Source organism: Limanda limanda, chromosome 2, assembly GCF_963576545.1.
Source record: "Limanda limanda chromosome 2, fLimLim1.1, whole genome shotgun sequence".
NCBI lineage: Eukaryota > Metazoa > Chordata > Actinopteri > Pleuronectiformes > Pleuronectidae > Limanda > Limanda limanda.
The window spans coordinates 15,695,660-15,721,091 of record NC_083637.1 but is presented as its reverse complement, the minus strand read 5'-3'; the positions used below and the strand labels follow the sequence as shown (position 1 = coordinate 15,721,091).

The 25,432-nt window shown below is 42.7% G+C and overlaps 3 protein-coding genes and 2 non-coding genes across 6 annotated transcripts; 3 read left to right on the top strand and 2 right to left on the bottom strand.

Moving 5' to 3' along the window:
- The first annotated feature begins 795 nt into the window (after positions 1 to 795).
- trnaa-agc (transfer RNA alanine (anticodon AGC)) lies at positions 796 to 868 on the top strand. Its single transcript has one exon. It is a non-coding gene; the product is annotated as a tRNA-Ala (tRNA).
- Positions 869 to 2,396: 1,528 nt separating this feature from the next.
- trnaa-agc (transfer RNA alanine (anticodon AGC)) lies at positions 2,397 to 2,469 on the bottom strand. The gene has a single exon. It is a non-coding gene; the product is annotated as a tRNA-Ala (tRNA).
- Positions 2,470 to 2,853: 384 nt separating this feature from the next.
- Positions 2,854 to 8,998, top strand: LOC133022881 (zinc finger and BTB domain-containing protein 5). Its single transcript, XM_061089792.1, has 4 exons — positions 2,854 to 3,068; positions 5,199 to 5,412; positions 5,587 to 6,444; positions 6,664 to 8,998. The coding sequence occupies exons 2-4, from the start codon at positions 5,203 to 5,205 to the stop codon at positions 7,807 to 7,809; spliced, it is 2,214 nt and encodes a 737-aa protein (XP_060945775.1). The 5' UTR covers positions 2,854 to 3,068; positions 5,199 to 5,202; the 3' UTR covers positions 7,810 to 8,998.
- A 1,508-nt stretch (positions 8,999 to 10,506) lies between these two features.
- grhprb (glyoxylate reductase/hydroxypyruvate reductase b) lies at positions 10,507 to 13,494 on the bottom strand. The gene is made up of 9 exons (XM_061088795.1): positions 13,253 to 13,494; positions 12,583 to 12,716; positions 12,415 to 12,487; positions 12,144 to 12,260; positions 11,950 to 12,038; positions 11,747 to 11,851; positions 11,054 to 11,189; positions 10,845 to 10,975; positions 10,507 to 10,730 (listed from the first exon to the last, which is right to left on the bottom strand). The coding sequence occupies exons 1-9, from the start codon at positions 13,405 to 13,407 to the stop codon at positions 10,609 to 10,611; spliced, it is 1,062 nt and encodes a 353-aa protein (XP_060944778.1). The 5' UTR covers positions 13,408 to 13,494; the 3' UTR covers positions 10,507 to 10,608.
- Positions 13,495 to 14,361: 867 nt separating this feature from the next.
- Positions 14,362 to 25,258, top strand: uba6 (ubiquitin like modifier activating enzyme 6). Of its 2 annotated transcripts, XM_061091339.1 has the most exons (32): positions 14,362 to 14,401; positions 14,902 to 14,993; positions 15,110 to 15,204; positions 15,300 to 15,328; positions 16,043 to 16,137; positions 16,290 to 16,401; positions 16,547 to 16,627; positions 16,897 to 17,019; positions 17,117 to 17,240; positions 17,687 to 17,790; positions 17,886 to 17,948; positions 18,738 to 18,814; positions 18,976 to 19,042; positions 19,157 to 19,300; positions 19,497 to 19,643; positions 19,734 to 19,814; positions 19,909 to 19,986; positions 20,102 to 20,283; positions 20,631 to 20,736; positions 20,856 to 20,945; positions 21,063 to 21,143; positions 21,237 to 21,365; positions 21,453 to 21,504; positions 21,618 to 21,681; positions 21,779 to 21,848; positions 21,927 to 21,998; positions 22,089 to 22,212; positions 22,308 to 22,501; positions 22,676 to 22,803; positions 22,904 to 22,991; positions 23,108 to 23,202; positions 23,330 to 25,258. In XM_061091339.1, the coding sequence occupies exons 2-32, from the start codon at positions 14,953 to 14,955 to the stop codon at positions 23,469 to 23,471; spliced, it is 3,078 nt and encodes a 1,025-aa protein (XP_060947322.1). In that variant the 5' UTR covers positions 14,362 to 14,401; positions 14,902 to 14,952; the 3' UTR covers positions 23,472 to 25,258. The 2 variants fall into 2 exon arrangements, with proteins under 2 accessions (XP_060947322.1, XP_060947330.1); XM_061091347.1 differs by lacking the exon at positions 14,362 to 14,401 and having other exon boundaries at positions 14,761 to 14,993.
- Positions 25,259 to 25,432: the final 174 nt, after the last annotated feature.

Sequence of the window (25,432 nt, the reverse complement as noted above, 5' to 3'; positions counted from 1 at the left end):
TAGGCCACATGAATTCTGAAAGGAAGGTTTTTCAAAATAAAATAGTTCTGTGCAATAAATTAAGTGATTTTTGAGTAACTTCCCCACACAGCTCTGAGCCTCACTCCACCCTCTGACCATTTTGAAACATGATAAATAAAACTGGGCATGGGTCTGATGGGGTGAGGAGGGTGAGGGAGAGAGAGCCAGATGTGAGAGTGATAGTGTCGCTGACCTCTTCAGGCCAGAAAAAAAATGGAGAGCAGATTCATTGAAATAGAAGATGGTATGAAAATGCTGCTTTGAATCTCTGGTCATATTAAGAAATTACCAACCAGAGAAGTGTGGCTGAAAACTACCTGGGCTGAGGAAGAGGAGGGTTCACAGGCAAATTGAACAAGTATAACTTTAGAAATAAGTAATACAACAGTGCTGCATTAGAATAAATACTGAATACTCTATTACTATTCTGCAGGTTTTATAAGATTCAAGGTTCAGATTCAAGATTTTATTTGTCAAATGCACAACAATAACATTAAGCAGTCGCTGGCAATGAAATGCTTGGGTCACAGGCTCTCAATGCTCAGAATATTACAAGCAAAGAAAATATTGAATAAAGTAATATAAAATAGAATATCAAAATTTTAAATAGAAAATAAAATATATATATATCTAAATATATATATATATACATCTAAAGAAAAAAACAACAGTGCAAATATGCTAAGGTGCTGGTTTAGTGGAGGTATTGCAGATTGGAGGAGTTCACAGGTTTTATGCCCAATGGCTTTGGCCTCCAGGGGAAGTCGTCCAGCAGGGGGATTAGCTCAGATGGTAGAGCGCTCGCTTAGCATGCGAGAAGTAGCGGGATCGATGCCCGCATCCTCCAGTTCTTTTCAACATGGATGCCAGGATTCACTGCATTTTCTACAGGTGCACCATAGTCTCTGAGTCTGGTGGTGCGGGCCCGTCGGCCAGACGGCAGCAGACAAAGATGTGTACGACTGGGATGATAGGGACCTCTGATTATCTGGTTGGTCTTCTTCCTACACCCCTGGGTGTAGAGGTCCTCCATGGATGGTAGCTCCGTCCAGGTGATGTGCTGGGCAGACTTCACCAGCCTATGTAAACTCTACGGTTCAGCCATAGATCTATGTGTTCAGCTGCCAGTCAGCAGGCTCTCTATGGTCAGGGGCGGCTCCTGGTACAGACGACATAGGCGGTTGGCTAGGGTGAAAAATGCCGAGAGGGCGGCACAAGAGACTGAATTATCATGACGTAACACATGCAATGTAAAACAATATATCAACGTCACACCATCTAATCATCCTCTAACCCCGGGACGCACCGGAGGTAGAAGCGCCGCGAAAAGCGGTCCGCCTCATTTCCTCGCCTATGTTCGCACCGGCAGTGTAATGCCGGGAAGAACCGGGAAGCGCCACGGCCACACACACACACAAGCACATTATCTCCTGTGGGGGGTGGGGGGTCGGGGGTGGCTACAGGCTTGCGTAGGTCAGTCACCTGTGAAGACCAGCATCATTTACCCCTGAACCAGCGCGGAGAAATGCGCTCCCTGGGCCGCAGGGATGAGCCAGCCCCACGCCACTACGCTGCCATGGGTGGAACCAGGACACCAGTGGACACAGGAGCTGGGTCAGAACTCATGGGTAAGTTTGGCAGGCTGTCGTGTTGGCAGGACTTCAACCACCTATTCATTGCACAATATCTAATAATATGTAAATGTAAAAAAAAATTAAATTAAATTAAAAAAATTAAATTAAATTATTATTTTTTTTAAACTGCGCCCGCACACCCTGCGCAGAAGCCCATTGCGCAGGAATTGCGTGCGCATTTTTTTTCTTTTTTATTCATTTAATTTAATTTTTCTTTTTTTATATTTAATTAATTTGATTTTCTGATGTCACCATCCGTGGCTCCGTGGACAGGCAAGCCAGCATCTAAAACATCCTCCTGGATGGGCTCCCTGTGTGAACAGACACGCTGCTGTGACAGACTGCGGTTAGAGTCAAAGATGAATCAAAAAAAGATTAAATTATCAGGTGCACAATTCATATATATTAATATACATATATAATATAGAGGTAAGAATCCACCCGATTGTGGACATCATTAATGTTTATTTTTGTCGACATGACATGATATGCTATCAGTACAGCTGACTTCAGACTCTTTATATTTTTTCTTATATATTTTAGTTTTTTATAGCTTACAATTTTGTCTACCTGTGTGTGCATCTGTATACAGTCCAAAAGTTATTATGGCTGCATGACAGTTTGCGTGTGTATGTTGGGTGGCGCCAATTTGAAATCTAGGTGCCAACATTGCCAGGTCCGGCCCTGTCTTTGGTGCACCTTATAATTGCAGTGAATCCTGGCATCCATGTTGAAAAGGATTGGAGGATGCGGGCATCGATCCCGCTACTTCTCGCATGCTAAGCGAGCGCTCTACCATCTGAGCTAATCCCCCTTGTGGAGAGGAGTCTCCTGGTCATAAAGTCATTGCAATCTTGACAGACAGACAGACATTGCTGTAAGATAGTAGAAGTCTCTGATGGGGAAACAGCGCCACCTTGTGTGTCTGGAAGGTAAAGGCCGTCTGCACAGTGACTGATGGGAGAATTAATAAAGTGAAACATTGTCTCACTGCAGAGATCTCGCTTCACAGCCTGTGTCCGCCTCCTTCACGGTTGTCCCCGGGGGAGGACACCGACCGATGCGTGAGACAAGCGGTCCCGGAGAGGACACATCCCCGGCAGCTCACATCCAGACACAGGAGGACACAGGGGTAGGGGTGGAGGGGGGGGGGGGCATGGCGTGTGACCGCTACACAGACCGTGGTAGCAGCCTGACATGTTAGCTAGTTTACATCTGAAGACACAAGCAGCAGATTGTTCACAGGGAAGCGGCGCAGCCAGAGCTAACCGCAAGCTAATGCTAGCGTCGTAGCTAACGGGCTGTTTGCTGGTGTGCAGCCAGAGAACTCCAGGCTCCTCGGTTCCTCTGCTCGGGGCCTGGTCGCTTCTTCTTCTGCCTCCCGGGACACCGACGCCTTCGGGATAATTCAAGGTAACGTTAGACGTCAGCAGCTCCACATTGTCCCCGTGTGTTTGCTCCTTCAGCTACAGTAGCTAGCTGCTCCTGTGGTGCAGCTAGTCCAGACTTGTTGTTGTATAGTTTTATCATTATTACAAAAATACTCAGCAGCTACTGTGCATTATACAGTGTTTCTTTACAGTGTGTCCCTTTACAGCATGGATTAGTAAACCCACTAGATAGATAGATAGAATTTGTCCCTTTACAGTATGGATTAATAACCCCACTATATAGATAGATAGATAGATATAATTTGTCCCTTTACAGTATGGATTAATAACCCCACTATATAGATAGATATATAGATAGATAGATAGATAGATAGAATTTGTTCCTTTACAGTTTGGATTAATAACCCCACTAGATAGATAGATAGATAGATAGATAGATAGATAGATAGATAGATAGATAGATAGATAGATAGATAGATAGATAGATAGATATAATGTGTCCCTTTACAGTATGGATTAATAACCCCACTATATAGATAGATAGATAGATAGATAGATAGATAGATAGATAGATAGATAGATAGATAGATAGATAGATAGATAGATAGATAGATAGATAGAATTTGTCCCTTTACAGTATGGATTAATAACCCCACTATATAGATAGATAGATAGATAGATAGATAGATAGATAGATAGATAGATAGATAGATAGATAGATAGATAGGATTTGTCCCTTTACAGTATGGATTAATAACCCCACTATATAGATAGATAGATAGAATTTGTCCCTTTACAGTATGGATTAATAACCCCACTAGATAGATAGATAGATAGATAGATAGATAGATAGATAGATAGATAGATAGATAGATAGATAGATAGATAGATAGATAGAATTTGTCCCTTTACAGTATGGATTAATAACCCCACTATATAGATATATAGATAGATAGATAGATAGAATTTGTCCCTTTTACAGTATGGATTAATAACCCCACTAGATAGATAGATAGATAGATAGAATTAGTCCCTTTACAGTATGGATTAATAACCCCACTAGATATATAGATAGATAGATAGATAGATAGATAGATAGATAGATAGATAGATAGATAGATAGATAGATAGATAGATGGAATCTGTCCCTTTACATTATGGATTAATAACCTCACTTTATAGATAGATAGATAGATAGATAGATAGATAGATAGATAGATAGATAGATAGATATAATTGGTCCCTTTATATTATGGATTAATAACCCCACTAGATAGATAGATAGATAGATAGATAGATAGATAGATAGATAGATAGATAGATAGATAGATAGATAGATAGATAGATAGATAGATAGATAGAATTGGTTCCTTTATATAATGGATTAATAACCCCACTGATATTTTGGTTCCCCCTCAGATTACTGCCTTTGTCTGACAGCTACAGACTTTGACTTGTTGTTTTACATCCTCACATCAGCACCTCCTCTAACAAACCTAGCTAATGAGAGCATCTTCATCTGTGTTGACCTTCACTCTCACCCCATCATCACTTCCATGTACTCTCATCCCAGGCCTCCATCGCCTCAGGCAGCAGCTGATGTTATCTTTGCTGTCACATAATCTGTGGATTAGTAACCGCATTAAAGGTGTAGTCAATAAATTGGGTGAAAAAGACACCCATCACAATTTCCCAGAGCCCAAAGCTGCTTGTTTTGTCTTATAAACAGTAAAGGATGTTCAAATTACAACTTGAGTAGCAGTCAGTAAAGCACAAACCTTCCTCCCTGGCCCAGTGGTCTATTAATTTCAGTCAAGCCTTGCCAATTTTTACAAAATCACGTGTATCAATTTTATTCATCGAGATCTATGAATTATTCATTGGGAAAATGTTGGAAAATGCCCTTTGATCTTCCCAGACACAAACTGCATCCTTCCACCAGGTTTCCTGGATATCTGTTCAGATGTTTTGGGGAATTTAGCTTACAAACAAACAAGCAAAAAAACAGACAGGATGTAAAACATAACCTCCTTTGTTGTTCTTTACATCAAACAACCCATCAAAGGATTCAAAGCAAAATCTTGTTTTTCAAAGCTGTTTTGATGTGGACTAATCAACTGTTTTTTTATATTCTTTTTTTTTATGTATTAAGGGCCATGGATTTCCCAGGCCACTTTGAGCAGCTCTTCCAGCAGCTGAACTACCAGCGTATCCACGGCCAGCTGTGCGATTCTGTCATCGTTGTGGGGAGCCGACACTTTAAAGCCCACCGCTCCGTGCTGGCGGCCTGCAGCACTCACTTCAGAGCCCTGTTCACTGTGGCAGAGGGCGATTCGAGCATGAATATGATTCAGCTGGACAGCGAGGTCAGGATCGTGAAAACCTTGTCAAAGGCAGTGGCAATGTCGTATAATCTTAATAATTTATAACGATGAATGTAATCAAGTTAAAAACATGGCCATATTTGACATATTAAATTCAGTTTTGTTACTGTTTCAAATAGCACCAACAAGGTCACTCAGATATTTGTTTGATTGCAGGTGGTGACGGCTGAAGCTTTTGCTGCTCTGGTGGACATGATGTACACGTCCACACTGATGCTGGGGGAGAGCAACGTCATGGATATCCTCCTCGCTGCCTCACACCTGCACCTCAACAATGTAGTGAAAGCCTGTAAACACTACCTGACAACACGTACGCTGCCTATGTCGCCCTCATCTGACAGACTCACACATCACCAGCCTCAGCAGGACCAGCAGAGGCGCAGGCAGCAGCAACAGCAGCAGCAGCAGCAACAGCAGCAACAACAGGCAGATTTAGCAGTGAACCCTAATCTAGCAGCTAATGCTAACCTTGCAACAAATGCTGCAGCATCAAAGTTGCAGCGCTCCTTCCTGTTGCAGCAGCTCGGTCTCAGCTTGGTGAGCTCTGCTTTGGGTGGGATAGAGGAGGATGGGATGGGAAATATAGCTGGCAATAGAGAGGTGGGACAGAGAGCCTCTTTCCCTATCCGACGCTTTCACAAACGCAAGCCCTCCACAGCACTGAACCTGTCAGAAGAGAGACCCAGGCAGAGGCAACGCCCCTCAGCCCCTAACCACGGCTTGTTGGGAGAAGAAGGGATGAGCGCAGAGCGAGAGGAAGGAGCACTCCTGTCCCCGGACTTCCACAAGATGGGGGACGAATCAAAATTAGGTGCTGGCCACGTAGGGGTCTCCCAAGATGACCCTCAGATGCCCAGCCAGTCAGACAGTGGACACTGTGGGGGGGAGGACTTGGTGAGAATGCAGGGAGGAGTGAGCAAGGAGGAGGATATGGATGACCATGACCAGCAGGACAACAGGTTGGCTGTGAAGATGAAATCAGGGACAGAGGAAGAGGAGGCTGAAGAACAGAAGGTAAAACTGTGGCTTCTTGTTTTTGAATACAGCATTTTTCACATTTTGAAGAGGTCTCTATGAAAAATGTATGAATCTGTTTGTAAGCGTGTTTTGATCCTGACCATCACAAAATCATTTAACTCGTATGCACATCCAAATCACTCTGCTCTAAAGAAGCTGCTGTCCTTGTCGGCTCCTTTCGATTTAAATAACCCCAAAAACCTTTGCTTCCCACAGGTGGTGGTTAAACGAGAGCCGCTAAGCTCGCCTGAGCCGACGGATGAAATCAGTGACGTGACATCGCAGGCTGAGGGCAGCGACCCGGCCGAGCCTGGATGTCCAGAGGAGGAGGAGAAGGTGGAGCTGAGCCCAGAGAGCAGCGACCGCAGCTTTACCTCGGAACCCCAACCCAGCTCTGACTCTCTGCTGCAGCCCAGCTCCCAGCTTCTCATCAAAAGCCACATGGGAGGAGGCGCCGGAGGTTTTGGATCAAATAGCAAACCCGGTTTCAGTATTTCCAGCTTCCTTAGCCCAAAGGATTATGGAAGTGGTGTTGCAGGGTTGGTTACAGGAGAAGATGACCTGCCCAACACGACAACTGGGGATGCAGTAGCACGTCACTTCCTGATGCGACAGGAAGCTGCTGGACCACCTGGCTCTGCTTCTTCTTGTCTTCTGCAGTCCCCACTCAGTGGTGAGAGTCGCAACAGCTTTGGAGACAACTTGCAGCATGATTCTCTATTCCTCCGTCCCCTGCACAACAGTTTGGGGAACCCCAGAGGAGGCGGAGGAAATATGAGTGGAGGGCATGGAGGGTTTGAGCCCTTTGGTTTGGACTTCCAGCGCTCCAGTCTGGGTCTTCACTCTCTAGGGCAACCCTCACGAGGAGCCGGAGGAGCCGCCACTGTTTCTCTGGGCTATCCAGGCTACAGGCGTATAGCCCCAAAAATGTCGGCCGGTATAGGAGGAGAAGAAGGTGTAGGCGGTGTTCTCCAGGATTCGGCCTCTTCCTCCTCAAGTCTGGCAAGTCCCCTGCTTCTCAACGAGAGCGGTGGGTATGACATGAACAGTGGCAGGCCCACCTCCCTCCCCCCTCAGCTCACCCGTGCTTCAGCGGACGTCCTGTCTAAGTGCAAGAAAGCTCTGTCGGAGCACAATGTCCTGGTGGTTGAGGGAGCTCGGAAATACGCTTGTAAAATCTGTTGCAAAACCTTCCTAACCCTGACTGACTGCAAGAAACACATCCGTGTACACACGGGTGAGAAACCCTACGCCTGCCTCAAGTGTGGGAAGCGCTTCAGCCAGTCCTCCCACCTATACAAGCATTCCAAGACCACCTGTCTGCGCTGGCAGAACAGCAACATGTCCAACGGCCTGATGTAGGATTGGGAGTCAAAATATAAAAGCCCCTAAAAATTTCAAATCAAAAATGTTCTCAAGCTCTGACAGACCAGACTTAAACTAACCAGTCCTGATCACAGACCAAAGACGGGGATGATAATGTTATCATCATTTTTTTTATTTCGGAGAAACCAATAATATCAAGTCAGTTAAAGTATCTGTAAAGACATTTAATCTGATGGAAGAGTGTAAGGATACAGGACATGTATGTATATAGTACCGTTGATGTACATTGTAATCTCTCCTATATGATTAACAAAAAAGAAAATGGACTTAGCATTATATGATGCAGGCCAGTTCAGGCTGTAAAGCAGCCACACTGTTGGGGGTTTGGTGTTTTTAGAAAAACGTCCTTGTCTGAGTGTTTGTAGATCAGAGGCAGCTGCATCACACTGCTGAGTGGTCCCAACTGTCATATCAATGCCTTGTTCTGTTCAATGACAGTCATGACTGTGAACTAACTGGTTCAGAGTCTGTAGTGGTGCAAGATATAATTCCTGTATTTACTAAGAAGGGTCTTCTTTCATTTACTCAATCTGTGAAAGGTAGAGTTAGAGACCAGGATAAGAACAACAACAGAAAACAATTCAACATTTGAAAACAGCTGCATTTTGAACCACCTTAGTTAATATTGTTAACAGCTAACCAAATATTGTTTGGTAGCTGGCAAATAATTCAGTATGTAACAGGGACTTTACACTTTACGTGACGACAAGAGTAAATGTCTTACTTTGATAAATATGTTCCTGTGGATCGTCAGGTCCAATTTTTGAGGCAATGGGACCTTTACATTTTTCTGATCACATCTTTCCTCGGTTTACAGCTCAAGCTATTAACATTGTCGTCCCTTTTGGTTAAGGAACAAATCTCATAATTGAACTTGCAGCATCTTTGCATTAGCAGCAGGATCAGTTCTGTGGTCACTGGGCATTCCAGTCTAATTTGGAGAAATGCATAATATGATATTGTATCATAATGCTACGATAATACTGAGATAATGACATCACGGAAGAATGTACATGCACCTTATTTTGTGTCAAGATTAGCAAAACTGGTTATTAATAGTTGTTTATGTAAACTTTCCGTATTGGTTCCCGACTGGTAATGATCAGAAGAAAAAGACAGCTGTGGCAAAACACAATTAGTGACTGTCCGTGTGTGTGTGTGTGTGTGTGTGTGTGTGTGTGTGTGTGTGTGTGTGTGTGTGTGTGTGTGTGTGTGTGTGTGTGTGTGTGTGTGTGTGTGTGTATACAGTTTGTGTCACCTGAGTAAACTGTTTACTGGATAAAGATGTTCAGCATGTGCTGAAAAAGTGCTTTGGAAATGTAAATATTGCACATTTGTGGTTGGATTCATAGTTTTGCTCTTTGAGAAGAGACAAAACAACTCATGAACTACTCAACGTTGTGTATAAGTTTGTTACTGTACTTGATATCAGTGCTTTATAAATGTCTCTTTTTTCATCTAATGTTGCATCTGTTGCTAAAGCACTTAGACAAATCATGCTCTTTTATAACTAACATGTTTACTGGAATGTTAAACTATTTGAAAAGTGTAATTTAGAAACAAAACATTTTTTACACAATCATTTTTTACATAGATGTAAATGTAAAATGAGTTTTCTTTACCCGAATATGATTTAATGTCGACCTTTAACGTGATTGGTACTGTAAGTTTCACAACTATTGTTCAATTCTGAATTTATTTTGTTTTAAGACTCAAAAATACCACACATCCTTAGGAGGAAACCTAATTTTAGTTTAGTTTATAGAAAATAATATCATACTAAAGATTTTTTAACTTATACCTAACTGAGAATGTCTGACTTCCAGCAGGTTGTAAATAAGAGCAGCTTCCCTGGTAATTGAATGTCCATGCAGTGTTGTAAAGTTCTGTTTTAGTGAACTGAAAAGAAAAAATAACTTCAAATATGCGTTTTTATATACCTGATCGCTTGCTATATCATGTCTCCTTCACTGTCGGAGAGATTCACGTGGTCTTTGATTTTCATTTGCTTTCCCCATTGTACTGTAGAGTCATTGCACTGTTAGCCTATAGAAAATGACAGATTTTAAAGCATAATCTTAAATAGACAGAAGAGATTGCCTCTTCAGATGTTCACCCCGTAAAAAACAATAATAAAAGGTGACCTGCGGTCTGCCCTGTAAACCTCTTCACTGTGGAGTAAAGTCGCTGTTGCCTCCTCTGTCATGATGGAAAGAGCAGGCTGTGATTTGACCAAATTATGAGGTGAAGGAAAACCCTTCCCAAATGGCTTCCGTGTCTCACACAGTGGCCTATTAGGAATTCAAATGCTGCTCCTCCAAAGCTGTTGATGTGAATCTCTGAAAAATGCACTGACTATATTACCCCTGTATGAATATGCCAAACATAAATTGATCAAGAAAGTCACTGCCTTACGCCCTCTTATCTTGAAAAGCTGGGCTTTTGTTGATATGCCAAATCTGAAGGATTTCTGTTTTTATTCCTGTATATCTAGCGTTAGTGTAACCATGAGTGGACTAAATGTATGAAGGCTATGAAGATTGTATAGTATGTTCAGTCGTTGTATAGATTGAATTAAAAAAAAGATAAATATAATTTTGTAGCTGGTGATATTTTTATGAAATGGTACAGAGATCCTATAAGTGACAAAAGTAAAGGAAACAAGGGCATAAAACTGGTCAAATATACTGGTTTTATTACCTTTTAAAAATAACTAGGTAGGTGTAAGTAATGGTCTATCACTCAGCCAGTTCTCAGAGTGGAACCACCGTCTTCTCACAGCTTGAGCTCTTTGATCATCGGCTCCCCCCGCAGACCGAGGAGGAGGTTGTTTGCCGCCAGGGCAGACATGGCATTACGGGTGGTGTAGGAGGCACTGGCAATATGTGGAAGAATCACTGTGGGAAGAGAGGATTTAAAACAAGACTACTTATTGCAAGTGAGAGTTAATGATACAGAGTAAAATTGCCCAAGTGGGATTTTAAAAAGATGAAACTGTGTGATGGACTCACCGCAGTTTTTGAGAGTAAACAGAGGGTGGCTGATGGGAAGGGGCTCAGGGACAGTGACATCTAAACCAGCTCCTGCAATCTGCCCGGTGGACAGCGCCTCATACAGGTCGTCCTGGTTCACTACCCCACCTCTGACACAGTAGAGAGCACGCTTAAAACACAGGTACAGCTCTCAGTGGACTTTCCTCATTCGCAGGCAACAGTTTTACCTGCTGGTGTTGATGAAGATGGAAGTATTCTTCATCTTGGAGAAGAGGTTCTTGTTGCAGATCTCTTTTGTTTCTGGCGTCAAAGCGCAACACACTGATAGAAAGTCCGACTGCTTCGCCAGCTCATCGAAGGAAACTAGGACCAAAGCAGAGGCTTGATGATGTTACATTACACAAAAAGTCTGAGCGCGAACTCATCAATATCTCTAAGATCAGCACGTGAAAGGTCAAAAGGTTTGAAATTATGTGAGTGCAGTAAATGTCATGTAAACCCTCAATTCACCTTGTTGAGAGTCAGTTTTTGACAGAAAATTAAGAAAAGCACAGGTTTTACCACAGTCAACAATGTAATCACCAAGTCCTGACAGTGAAGGGCAAAGACCATCGAGCAGCCTTTGTTGATTGGATCCCTACCTCCCACATGGAGGTTATGTTTGGAACATAGTCTAAGAAAGAACCCATCATATTTTGACGTGGATATGGAATTATTATCACTCTCTTAAATTTTTCCAATTTCCATGGGAATAACACATGGGTCTTAATTAAAAAATTCAGGCACATTTTTGAAACTGATATCTACAAGTGTGAGCAATTTGGTGGAGTGTTGCAGGACCGTTGAGTAATACTTTCTACTGTGTCAAAATTCCTTCTATGGGAAAGAGAAAATGCTGACACCATCAATCTGGTCCTTACCATACTCTGCATTGATCATACTGGCCAGCTCAGGCCTGGGGACCACGTCCGTGTAGATGAACTTCTTTACTTTGAAAGGCGCCAGACGCTCAGCGATGGCGACACCTTTGAGCACAAATGCACATTGGAAGAAGTCTGATACTGAAAGAACTGCAGTTTTTATTTGATGAGCCTGTGTACCGTGTGTTAGACACTGTGCTCACCGATCCTCCCCAGGCCAAGAATACCCACAGTGCTGTTGGCCAACTCATGTCCACACAGCCACAGGGTTCTCCATGTGCCCCAGCCACCTCTGACACAAGTGAGAGAGAGGGGGGGGGGGGGTTGTTTTTTAAACATCTATCAATGTTTCGAGGACAGGTTTGTCTGTGTGTGTGTGTGTGTGTATTGACATTACGTCTTGGCTTCATGCGTGGCCTCAATGAGCCTCCTGGAGGTCGTGAGCAGCAGAGCCACAGTCAGTTCAGCAACAGAATCCGTCAGAACATCCGGAGTATAACCTACACGGATTCCTCTGGAGAGAAACACAGACATTACAATAATCATTTTGGACCTGGAAACAATGGAACTTTTCTTTGGTTTTGTCACTTTTTAATTGAGATGTTGGTCAGAAACACAAGTTTACACACAAATCAACACTTCTCAATGGATGTGTGTGAATCGATCACCTTTTCTTCAGCTCCTCCAGAGAGAGATGGTCAAAACCCACTGACATAGTACTGAGGACCTTCAGGTTTGGACCTGCAGATGTGCATCACACACAGAAACACAAGCATAAATTAACCACTGTGCATTGCATGAAGGTCATTCAACCGGTTCAGGGACTGTCCTCTGACCTGCAGCGTCCAACAATTCTGCATCAATCTTCTCGGTCAGCACGCACAGCAGGGCGTCAGCACCTTTGACCTTCTCGAGCATCTCCTGTCTGGGCACAGGGATGTCATCTGAGTCCCACAGCTGGAACTGCACCCTGGGAAAATAGAAGCCATAATATTTATGCAAAAAAGTGTCTCAGGTGCTTCAAATCTGTCGGACTGCTGCAACTGTTTCCTGCTGATACCTTCGTAGACACGTATTAAAACACAGTTACTTGTCCAGTCCACCTGCATATGAGCAGGTGAAGAGCAGGGACCTTCACAAGGGAAGTTAATTTGTCAGTGGTGTAAACAAATACACACAATCAAAACCAAAATACATGCCGTTAAATAATAGATGCCACACACATATATCGGGGATTCTTCATTTAAAGCCCTCGATAAACAGCATTTATCGTGCAGGCCCTCACAGAAATACTGGGACCTAAAGGTAAAGTGAGCTGTGTTGTGGGGGAATACCCCTCCGGTTACATGTCTTATCAGCCCAACCTCAGGGCACATGTTTACTGTTTACTCAGAGTAAATGATGAACTTTGCCAAGCAGACGTTCAAACTCTATAACAGTTAAACGAGGTACAGCAGCGAATTCATTACAAGACATAGAGTTTAAGTGATGCAACAGGGGACTCACTGTCCAGATTCACGCAGGATCTTCAGACCCTCGGGTGGGATCTGTCTGGTGATGTATACCCGAGACAGGGTGGACATCTCCCTCTGCATGTTGCTTGTTAGAGCCAGTGGAGTAATCCTCTGGAGCCGACGCAGAGCCATGCGACTGCACCACATTGCCAGGAGGGAATGAATCTGTTGGCAAATTGTGTTGAGATCGAAGTGGTACTTTGGAGTTTGGCGTCCGTTGTGTGCATGAGCAGGATTTTGGCTCCAGTTTAGTGGAGGGGTGGTCCCTGTGTGTGTGTCTCTGACCAATATGATGAGAGGGAGGGTGTCTCTAAAGTCTGAGGTCAAAAGGTTTTGTCCCAGAAAAAAAAAATTGGCTGAGTACAAAGATCTTTGTCCTGAAATTGAAGGTTATTTCAAAATCACTGATACACAAACATGAAAAGAACAATCACACACACGCACACAAGCACACACACACAAACCTACAGATACACACAAACGCTATATGAGACAGCTTGTGTTTTTGATACATTATTGTCCACCTAAGTAAGTAAGTAAGTAGGATGTCAATGTTTCACTCAGCTGTTGACCTTTGTTCCTATCAACACTAAAAGCTGTTTTTTGTTCTGTCTTGTCTCTCCAGTTGGATCTGGTTCAGAAATCCCTAACAGTTAAGCACCGATGCCCAACACGGGTTAAAACACGAATATATAAAGGAATAGGAAATTGTTTCTCTTTTTCTTTATTCAGATATTTCACAATAATGTAAAATATGGTATCTTTGTCATTCTTGTAATCAACAAATAATTAATGAATTAAATAATAAAAAACTCTTAACAAATAATACTACTAGTATTGAACTTCATAATTGCTTTCAACTAAAAGTGTGTGAAAGTTTCTGCTTAATTGAGCCGACAGTTTGGGTAGAGTTGTAAAGTTTTGCACTTGAGGACATATTGTGATGTGCAGATGACAAAGATGTGCAAAACGTGAAGTTAAATATAAGTAGTGTGTAAAGTCATGCATGTAAAATAAGAATATATCAACGAGTGAAGTACTGTGTGACCTCGGTCATGTGATAATGGTAACCCGGAAGCAGTCCCGGTTTTTAACCAGTCGCAGCCATTCATTCGCTGTAGCTTGTCGCTCATCCTGGCAGGTGGCTTCCTATGATTCCTTCTTTTATTTTAAAACAACATGAACAACGACTTTATCCGAACGCTTTCTATTATTAAACCGGAAACGTCTTTCCTCTGCGGGGGGTAATCTGTAGCCGAACGAGTGTGTCATCACTTTGAACGAGTGTAGGACAAGTGTCCTCCTCAGTCTCGCCACCGGCACCAGGCAGCGGCGGCGCTACAGCTAGCTAGCTAGCGAGCAAGCTAGCTGTAGCGAGCTAAACCTTTCCTCCGCATATTTCCTGACTAAACCAGCGGGAGCTAACAGCTAGCATGTGTGACTGCCACACAAGGCGTCGCTGTGTTAGCTGGTGGTTGTCCGTGTAGCTTGTAGCTCGGCTGGCAGCTGTCAGGTCCACATCGTAGAGTGTGACTCAGTTAGCATGCTAGCTAACCGGCAGCGGGGCGTTGGTTTTTGATCTTAGACGCCTTATAGTCGAATCGCCTGTGACCCCGGTCTGTGTCTCTGTTCGTCTGACAGGTGCGGTCGTTCCCTCTCTGACACTTGGACCCCCCCTCCTCCCCTCCCGGCATGGCTGCAGACTCGATGGAGATTGACGACTCTCTTTACAGGTGAGTCTTCCAGGTTTACTCCGTTGTTGTTATTGCTCATGATACCTGCAGATCCCGTCGGAGTCCGGACAGGAGATGACATGTGTTGTGTTGTGCTCCTTCCTTTTCCCCCCCAGTCGCCAGCGATATGTGCTGGGAGACAGTGCTATGCACCAGATGGCCCAGTCGTCAGTCTTTCTCAGCGGAATGGGAGGACTGGGAGTGGAGATAGGTAACCATCACGGCACTTTATAGATATTCAGCACCACTGTATTCTTATAGTTGTTGCCAACAGAGGCTCATAAACTTGATTTTCTGGTTTTACAGCAAAGAATATCGTCCTGGCCGGTGTGAAGGTACGCATCCTCACTAAAATGTGATTGTTCAACAAATATATAATGTGTCAAAGTGTCCGATCAGCCCTGGTGTTAACATCTGTCCTGAGTGATCCCATCACAAGTGGTCAGCACATGTTAGAGTTGTGAACGCACCTGAATGGGTCCTGAGATCCGATCCCATTCGGAGGTGGTTTGGGACTCGTGTGGCAACATACTTTATGCTGAGTGACCGCAAATGTGTCCTGGGCCACATCTAAAGGAACACGCCTACTCCTGTCACGCTTCTAACCCACTACAGATTCCCAATTCATCAAATCTATTTTTACCCCTCTCGTTGCCCATATATGGAGTTGTTTGTGGCCACAATAATAACACCGATGGCCACCTAATGATTGCTCCTTTTTGTAAATTGGTCAAATCTTACTTCACAGCAGATCTGCAGCTCATTGATTCATTTATCACCTCCTGACTCTTCTTGTTCTCTCTCGCTGACGCTGTCACACACACACACAACCATTGCTCTCAGTTAAAATAATATAATTTGACTTACTTGTGTATTTGCTAATAGAGTGGGGAAGTGAGACGCATTCAGGGACCATTTCAATACCAGGTGTAAATGGGCAAACTCAGCGCAGGACGGATGATTATACCAGGTCTGATCAGGACCTTTGTCTTCCCAGTGCTTTAGCTGTAGTCTCTGTGTAAACGTGTGCTCTGTGTGTGTGTGTACAGGCAGTCACCCTTCATGACACAAAACAATGTGAGACCTGGGATCTGGGCACCAACTTCTTTATCCGCAAAGAGGATGTGTTGAACAGCAGAAAGAGGTAATATACGACATAAATCTGGACAACCTATACTCGTATGGAGAAATATCACACACTCACACGCGGACTGTGATCTTTATATACAGGCAAACCCTTCTTATAAATCTCTTGTTTACTTAGATTGTTTAATAAAAGTTTTCATCCATTCTCAGGGTGGAGGCGGTAGGCCCTCGGGTCGCAGAGTTGAACCCCTATGTTCATGTTGACATGTCTTCCTCTGCCCTTGATGACAACACGGATCTCAGTTTTCTTAGCCAGTATCAGGTAAGACATTTGTGAATGAGTGGTTCTAAGTCAGTCATAACAATTGTTTTCCTTAATTACCATAGGGTTTGTTTTCTTGTCCAGACACTGCTGCAGACTGAAGGTAACATTTGATCTCTGTCTGTCTGTCTGCTCTCTCCTGCAGTGTGTGATCATGACCCAAGCCAGGTTGAACCTACAGAAGAGAGTAAATGAGTTCTGCCACTCACAACAACCCCCCATCAAAGTAAGTCTGCAGTCATTACAGTGGTTCTACCTCACAGAGCACGAGTTAACGATGTCTTGTGGATGTGAAACACACAAACAGTCAAGTATTTATCACTAACTGTATTAAAGCTTGAAAAATAGTCAAAAATAGCGCGCACACCCCTGAAACCTGACTGAGGAACGATCCTGATCATGATCATCGATTAATAACTAAAAACATGTGATCGTGAGCGACAGACACACACACGCTGTAAACTAACCAGACTGTTGCATTTTCTTCCCTGCCAGTTCATTGGGTGTGACGCCTACGGCATCTGTGTGCGGGTGTTCTGCGATTTCGGGGAAGAGTTTGAGGTCTCTGATCCCACAGGAGAGGAGCCCAAGGAGATTTTCATCCAAACTATCAGTCAGGTAGATTTCTGCAACATGTAGAATTGGCATTTTTGTTATTCTAAATGTATTGCTACTCTAAACATTAAACAAATCCTCTTGACTCTTTCCCCTTAAGGACAGTCCAGGAGTGGTAACATGCATGGACAACCAACCCCACGGCCTGCAGACCGGCCAGAGTGTTGTGTTTAGAGAGGTCAATGGCATGGCCGAACTCAACGGCACTGCACGACAGGTCTCAGGTATTATGTCCACATTGCAGATAATGATTCCAGTACATTAAAGGTTTTTGCTGAGCTCTTTCTGTAAGTGTATTATTGTAATTCTATTTCACCAGCATATCTGAAAAATCGGAGATGCATCCAACATCAAGAATATAGTCGTAATATTTATTTGACGTAAAACCAATGCTGTCTCTTTCATTTCTGTCCGATTTTGAGTTGTTCCAAGAGCAGATTTGATGAGAGATTTTTTGTATTGGTGACAAAAGTACAGTGATCTAATCTAAGCCATGTTTGTCTCCTTTTTGGTGTGTGTGTGTGTGTGTGTGTGTGTGTGTGTGTGTGTGTGTGTGTGTGTGTGTGTGTGTGTGTGTGTGTGTGTGTGTGTGTGTGTGTGTGTGTGTGTGTGTGTGTGTGTGTGTGTGTGTGTGTGTGTGTGTGTGTGTGTGTGTGTGTTTTTTTATCAGTCCTTTCCCCTCATAGTTATGCAATAGGAGATACATCCCAATTACAACCATATGCACATGGAGGATTCTTTTTCCTGGTGAAAACCCCTAAGACATACACATTTGTAAGTAGAGTACCATAAACATCACAGTTGAACCTGAAAACAAACTTGTGTCTCCAATTGAGCATCCTGAACGCCTTCATATTTTTGTATTTCAGGAAACGATAGAGAGGCAGTTGTGTGATCCTCAGGTCCTGACACCAGACTTCAGTAAACCAGAGGTGAGTGTTCCTGGAGTCTGAATCGCAAAGTGAGGTCAGGGTGCCAGTTAGTTTTAACCCAGATCTACAGCAAAGCAAACATGACACATCACCAAAAAGCATAAACAATGCAGCATATCCTGTTCAGCAGGATAAGATTGGATGCTCAGGAATAATGGAGCCATAATTACTGCTGGATCCATACATGGTCAAAAATTGAAGCCATCACATTATATTTAAAAAGTAATAGAAGCACACATGTGGACAGGGCAGTAACATAATCTGACTTCTTAGCTTATTCTATTTTTATTTATTTTTTATATTTAAAAAATATATATTTTTATTAAATTTTTTTACACAACACAAAACATACTGCTCAGACACGACAGAAAAGGAAAAAAAAAACAGAATGTGGGCATATGGATACAGTAAATAGGAAATAATTAAGAAAATAAGAATAAATGACAGTGGGCACATTTTCCAGCCCCCCCCCCCCCTTCAGTCCCCCACATCAAGACAAGGCAGAGTCCAGATAGGAGTCAATACAGAGCATACAAACATAGCGAGACCACAAGATGCACGTAACCACTTAAGACAAATTCACAAAGACAGGCTTATTCTATTTTTATAATAACCACCATATTTAGAGTTGCATATACGAGTGAAGCCAGAAAAAATATCACTAAAATTACTAATTAATTTAGTCTTATGTTAACCAAGCTGTGTAATATATACTCAAGTTAGCCAAGGCCTATTATTTTTGCCAAGCCAATTGTTTTCTCACAATCTTTTCTTAATTCAACACATCAGGCTCCTCTTCAGATCCATGCAGCCATGTTGGCTTTGGACACCTTCCAGGAGCAACACGGCCGACTTCCCAGCATCGGGTAAATTCAGTATTTATCTGCTGCTCACTGTCTAGATCCAATCTGCTGCTATTCTTTTCTGTACTCCTGCACCTGAGGATATCATTGGTCCTGGCTGTGGTTTCCAGTGTGTTGAAATGTTTCATGTTCAGTTGTGAGCAGTTTTACTTTGATGCCATCAGGTGTTTACAAGATGCTGAGGTTTTACTGAAGCTAACTGAGGAAGTGAACGCTACCCTGAGGAACAAAGTAGGTCTTCTCTTCTGTTTTTATATCCTTTTTATGCTTGAATTTCCCTTTAATTCCCAGCAGAGAGGAACGCTCATTCCTTTTCCTTCCTCCTCTCTCCTTCTTTCCTCCCAGGCTCCTGTTAATGCTGAGCTGGTGAGCTGCCTGTCGAGGACGGCGATGGGAACTCTTCCACCTTTAGCTGCAGCTGTAGGAGGCCTAGCCAGCCAGGAAGCTCTCAAGGCCATCACAGGGAAGTTTGCACCACTACAGCAATGGGTAGGTCACCACAGTTTAACAGTAGATCTTCTTTTCAAAGGCAAAATGTTGCTTTTACAGTTCAATAGCACAGTCTATTCCATTTCTATTGCAACACATTTATGGGAACTATTAACTCTAATAGCTTTTACAAATATTTCTTCAGCACTATGCATTATTTTTATATAACTTAACTGTTAACTTTATTTCTGTTCAGTTTTACCTTGATGCCATCGAAGTTGTTAGGCCTCTTCAGTCTCTTACTGCCGAGGAGTTCATTCCCAGGGGCGACCGGTATGACGGATTACGAGCTTGCATCGGCGAATCTATGTGTCTTGAACTGCACAAGCTCAGAGTCTTCATGGTAAGACTTTCTCAGCTTTTTGATGGTACCTTTTTTTGTTGCATTAAGTTGAAGGTTACGTTTCAGTAAATGTCATCTCTACTGTTCCAGGTCGGCTGTGGTGCCATAGGCTGTGAGATGTTGAAAAACTTTGCTCTGCTTGGGGTTGGATTGGCCAAGTGCTCAGGAGAGGTGGGCATTCGCTCCCTTTTTCCTTTCTCTCCTCTGTCTTACTGCATCTCTACAATTTACTGAAACTAACTAGACTGCATCTGTCCTTCCTCAGGTGTGCATTACAGACCCGGACCTCATAGAAAAGTCCAACCTCAACAGGCAGTTTCTATTCAGGCCACATCATATACAAGTGAATACACATTCTTTTCCACCTCTGTTCCCTCAATATTAAATAACATGAATCACAGTACACTCACCATGCTGTACAGACACTCACTCGTACCCCTGTTTCTTCTTTGTCTAAGAAACCGAAGAGTACCACAGCGGCAGAAGCCACTTGCGATATCAACCCCGACCTGCAGGTGGATGCTCACCTCAACAAGGTGTGTCCGGCTACCGACAATATCTACAGTGACTCCTTCTATTCTGGCATGAACCTGGTGGTCACGGCGCTGGACAACGTGGAGGCCCGGAGATATGTAGACAGGTTGGTGCAAATGATAATGTAGTGTTAATGAAGTTCAACTTCAACTTCCGACGGTAGTGGAATGTAAGCACTGGCCCTGCACAGGTCCTAGCATCTTGGAACACTAGGTGGCGTTATGAGCAATGTTCAATCCATAAATGAAAATATATTTTCTATAAGTGTAATAATAAAATGTTATTGAAACATGCATTCATTTCTTTTATCAGTTGTGTAATTTATTTTAAAGCTCAAAAACACATTAAAGTATTCAGTATCTGTTCAAAGCATTCAAGTTATTGTACTTTCTGTGATCTAATGACATTTAGCCAAGTACTGATGTTGTGTTTCTGTATGCATTTAATTTCCAGTCGCTGTGTATCCAATCAGAGACCTCTCCTTGACTCGGGAACCATGGGAACTAAAGGACACACAGAAATCATTGTGCCAAATTTGACAGAGTCCTACAATAGCCATGTGAGTGTGAAAGCATATTTTTGTTCTTTGCTCCATTTTCTTCCTGCATTGTTCTTCTCCAGTGACTCAACAAACACAGACTTTACTCTAAGTACAATCATTCAACATATATCTTCCAGAGAGACCCCCCAGAGGAGGAAATCCCATTCTGCACGCTCAAATCTTTCCCCTCTGTCATCGAGCACACTATCCAGTGGGCCAGAGACAAGGTTTGCTTTTCTGACCAAATCCCTCTTTCATTTTTCGTGTGCTGATTATTTTAGTTTTCGGAATCTCTGTCTGTGTACCGTTCTAACTCAGATTTTTATTTCCATGGGTTAACGTAGTTTGAGAATGCATTTGCCCACAAGCCCTCCGTGTACAACCTGTTCTGGCAGACGCACTCCTCGGCTGAAGCGGTGCTACAGGTAAGACTTTGTATATCATCAAGTTTTTCCAAAACATTTTAATGTAATACAATAAGCATGGATTTGAATGATCATTTGTTTGTGTTTTTGCAGAGGATGCAGGTAGGGGACAGCCTGGAGGCGTCATTTCAGGTCATTAAGCTGCTAAGCAGACGACCTAGTCTATGGGAACAATGCATTGCTGTAGCCCGTCTGAAGTTTGAAAAGTATTTCAAGAGAAAGGTAATTAATCTCTTCCTGAAAATACACAAGTACTCATAACATGGTGCAACATGATAACCATTGTTTTCTGCTGTTCTTTTCATCCAGGCCCTACAACTTTTGTACTCTTTCCCCCTGGACACAAGGTTAAAAGATGGAAGTAAGTTTTTATTAAACACACATTTGCCTCTAAATTTATTTCACAGTAATTTCATGTGTGTAACTACAGTATAAAATGTATGCACATATTGAAATCTTTGTCCTCATCCTTAGGTTTGTTTTGGCAATCCCCTAAAAGACCTCCAGCACCCATTGATTTTGACTTGAACGACTCTTTGTGAGTGCTGCTTTATTTCACATTACACTTCAAGCCTCTTTTTTATTTTGTGTTTGACATCTGAGCCTCTTGCCAAACCCACCTCTGTTCCCATCAGGCACTTCACTTTCATCATCAGCACTGCTCGGCTTTTCGCGGGGATTTATAACATCCCATACTCAGAAAAGGTAGGTCATCTTCACTCGCGCACACACTGTCTCAAATACAAGTAACCCACTTGGTGACTAAACCTTTCCATCTTTCAGGACCTCTCCAAAGAGGCAGTGGCCAGGATTCTCTCTGACGTCAAGATTCCTGAGTACAGGCCTTCAGAGAAAGTAAGCTCCTCCACTCATCTGCTCCTTGATTTCTGAATGAAGAACAAGGAATCCTGAACTTGTTGTTTGTTGTGGATCTGTCCCTTCCAGTGTATAGAGACAGACGAGACAGTAAGGAAGCCTGATCAGACGAAGATGTCTCAAAGCAGTCATGAGGAGAGGGAGGCCATCACACAGCTAGAGCAGGCCATAGCTGCTGACCGCGTCACCCCTGGTACTTGAATAATAAATAAATATACACTGAGAGATGGTTGTATTACTATTATTGTTATATTTAGCGGTTACTCCTATGTGTTAATCTCTCTGTAGAGAGATTGCAGATGCGGCTGCTGCAGTTTGAGAAGGACGACGACAGCAACGGCCACTTGGACTATGTCACGTCAGCATCTGCTCTCCGGGCGAGGATGTACTCCATCGAGCCGGCTGACAGACTCAAGACCAAGCGAATCGCTGGCAAGATCATCCCTGCCATCGCCACGGCAACGGCTGCTGTGGCTGGACTGGTGAGAGCAGTGACCCAAGAAGAAGTGTTTTGAGAAAAGGCTTGAATTTACCATTCACAGACATGCATGTTTGAGATGTTGCCGTCCTGTGTTAATGAGTGATAATATGATATCAGCATTTTTGTCCATTTGCTCTTTTAATATCTTTTTTGTTTGTTTTGTTGATGTACTCAGGTGGCTCTCGAGTTAATCAAGGTGGTTGGAGGCTACGGGTTTGAATCTTTCAACAACTGCTTCTTTAACCTGGCCATCCCTGTAGTGGTGCTCACCGAGCCTGCACCAGTCAAACGGACACTCATTAGGTAAGAGCTAAGCTACACTTTTAGCCCCCACACCTCACTAATGCTGCATCACAACAAAGTTCCAGTTGCAAGCTGACAGTTGTGTGATGTCTTTCCCCAGGGACGACATCTACTTCTCCATCTGGGACTGTTGGACTATTTTTGGCCATGAGGACTTCACTCTGTCTGACTTGATAAATGCCGTGAAAGTAAGAAACATTACTCGTATTATACTGCTTTTGATTATCCTGAGGTTTTCGACCACTTATTTGAATGTATCTTAACGGTGGTGTCAAATAACATGTTGATGTTTTTTTGATGACAGGAGAAGTATGGAATTGAACCCACGATGGTTGTCCATGGTGTGAAAATGCTCTACGTGCCTGTGATGCCTGGACACTCAAAGAGACTTAAATTGACGTGAGTTCCTTACCTGAAAATAAGTATTTTTCTCACCTTGTTCAGATTTTGTTTTGTGCTGGAAATGATTCAGAAATATCCCTGTTGTCTGCAATGTACAGACTGTTTTAACTCTGACTCTCTGCAGGATGCAGAAGCTGATCAAGCCGTCAGTGGACCGCCGCTATGTCGACCTGACGATGTCATTTGCTCCGGAGGCAGATGGAGACGAGGACCTAGCTGGTCCTCCCGTCAGGTACCACTTCAGCCGGGATGGAGAGACGCCATGACACCTTTCAAAAAGTCGTCCTTAAACCTCTTGTGTCCTTACTTCCCTTCCTGTATATTGATGTGCCCCAGTAACCTGGGCCAGGGGCCAAGAGCTTTCCCTCAGGATGTTATCTGACAAAGGCAAAGCTCCTGGTCCCAGCACAAGCCCTCTCCCCCTGTACTTCATGGAGCAAGAAGAAGCGAGTCCTGGTCCCAGTTTTTCTAGCCAGTGGAACACGAGGCGGCTCGAGTAACATTTAAATGTACCTGTGTACATATATTTTCTCTGTTCTGTTTTCTACTGGTGAAATGCACAGCTCTGCCTGTGTCGATGCCTTAATTGATAAATAACCTCTTTCTGTTTGTGGCAGTGAGTCTGACTAAAAAGTATGTTTACAGAAACCTGCATACTCCCAAAATAAAGACCCACGAGTCTCATATCTGTTTTAAATCTGCTCGGACTGCCGGAGCAATGAAGTGGATTTGTAGGCATCGTGTCTTCTTCTTCCTCAGAGTCCTCTGCTTGGGTTTGAACATATTGCTGACAACAGAATTATCCAGTTGTCAGTCATCTCTCCTCATAGCAACAGGTGGAGCCAGTATTTGTTGTTTTTAAATTAAAGGTGCAGCAGGTCAGTGGACAGTGATTGTTCTCTTTTCATCATCACACTGATAGCATCATAAAACATGTATATCAAGAGGTATTGCTCAAAGGTTAAAGGGCAACACACACCGCTGCATCTCGATGAGCTTCATCATCGACTCTTTGCCTCCCAGTCAACTGATGTAGGTGATGTGTGGTGCACTTAACAATGCGGGTAAAACCACCTCTAGTTGTAGCTGCTCGTCTTACCTGTTTTATTAGGTAACCACATCGTTAACACATTTGGGAAACCATGTTAAATAATAAAGTTCAATGGCTGTTTCACACAGACATTTTCTGGAATTACTCTTAAAACACCTTTTAAGAAAAATTTGTTGCTGTTAATGTATTTCTTGCATTTGTTTATGGATATGTGTCCATGCCGTGTATTTATTTACTTCCTACTCATTTTTTTGTGTCAATCTGAGCCTGTGTTGAGCTCTGTTGAGTCATGGTTCACTGGTTAATCAACAGCTGCAGGAATATGTCGCCCTTCTGTTCAATTTCAGGAGGAGGATGTGAAGAGGATCTTTGAAGTGGTCCTCATTGGCCTGTGCAAATTAACAAAAATGTTAATGTAGTTTTGAATGGATTGAGTAATGAAAAAATCCAGTTTCTATAATTTGAAGTTATCGGACATATTCAAGTCTCTGACCATTACCAGAGGTGGTGAATTTCTCTTGGCAGAAGAAAATCTCTCATACTGACTCATTCTGACAACACTTGTGCAGTGAATGTCATAAGTGTAAAACAACATAGTTTTAATGAGCTACAATGATGATGTATGTTCTTGTGACAGACAACTCAACCAATGGTCCAATAAAATGAGAGAATTCTGGATGTCCTTGAGACAACAGCTGCTCCAAGTCTTTGTTTCGTTTAAAATTTCATCCTAGTGGAGCTGAAACGAAATTATTGAAAAACCTTTCTGATCGATTGTTTAGGTATAATTTCTTACATTAGAAGTTTTGCTGCCTCTGTCATATCACAGTGAACTGAATATTTTGTTTAAGTGAAACATTTATTTGTTTTGTTACATTTTATAGACAAATGACTAATCAACACATTAATATATTGTTAAAATAACCATTTGTCAATTTATTAAATAACAGAAATTCATCTTGTATAAAATATCCTGTATTAATAAATAAAATTTAATTTTCACACATTTATACTTTTTTGATACTGTAAACCAGGGAGTAGAATTAGCAATACATTCAATAGTTCATTTAGAGTTCATAGAGCAAACATGGCCATCTTATATTTCTACATTTCATTAATCTGATTGTATTCATTAAAAATATTTTTCACAGATCACGTTATTTACACACAGAACTA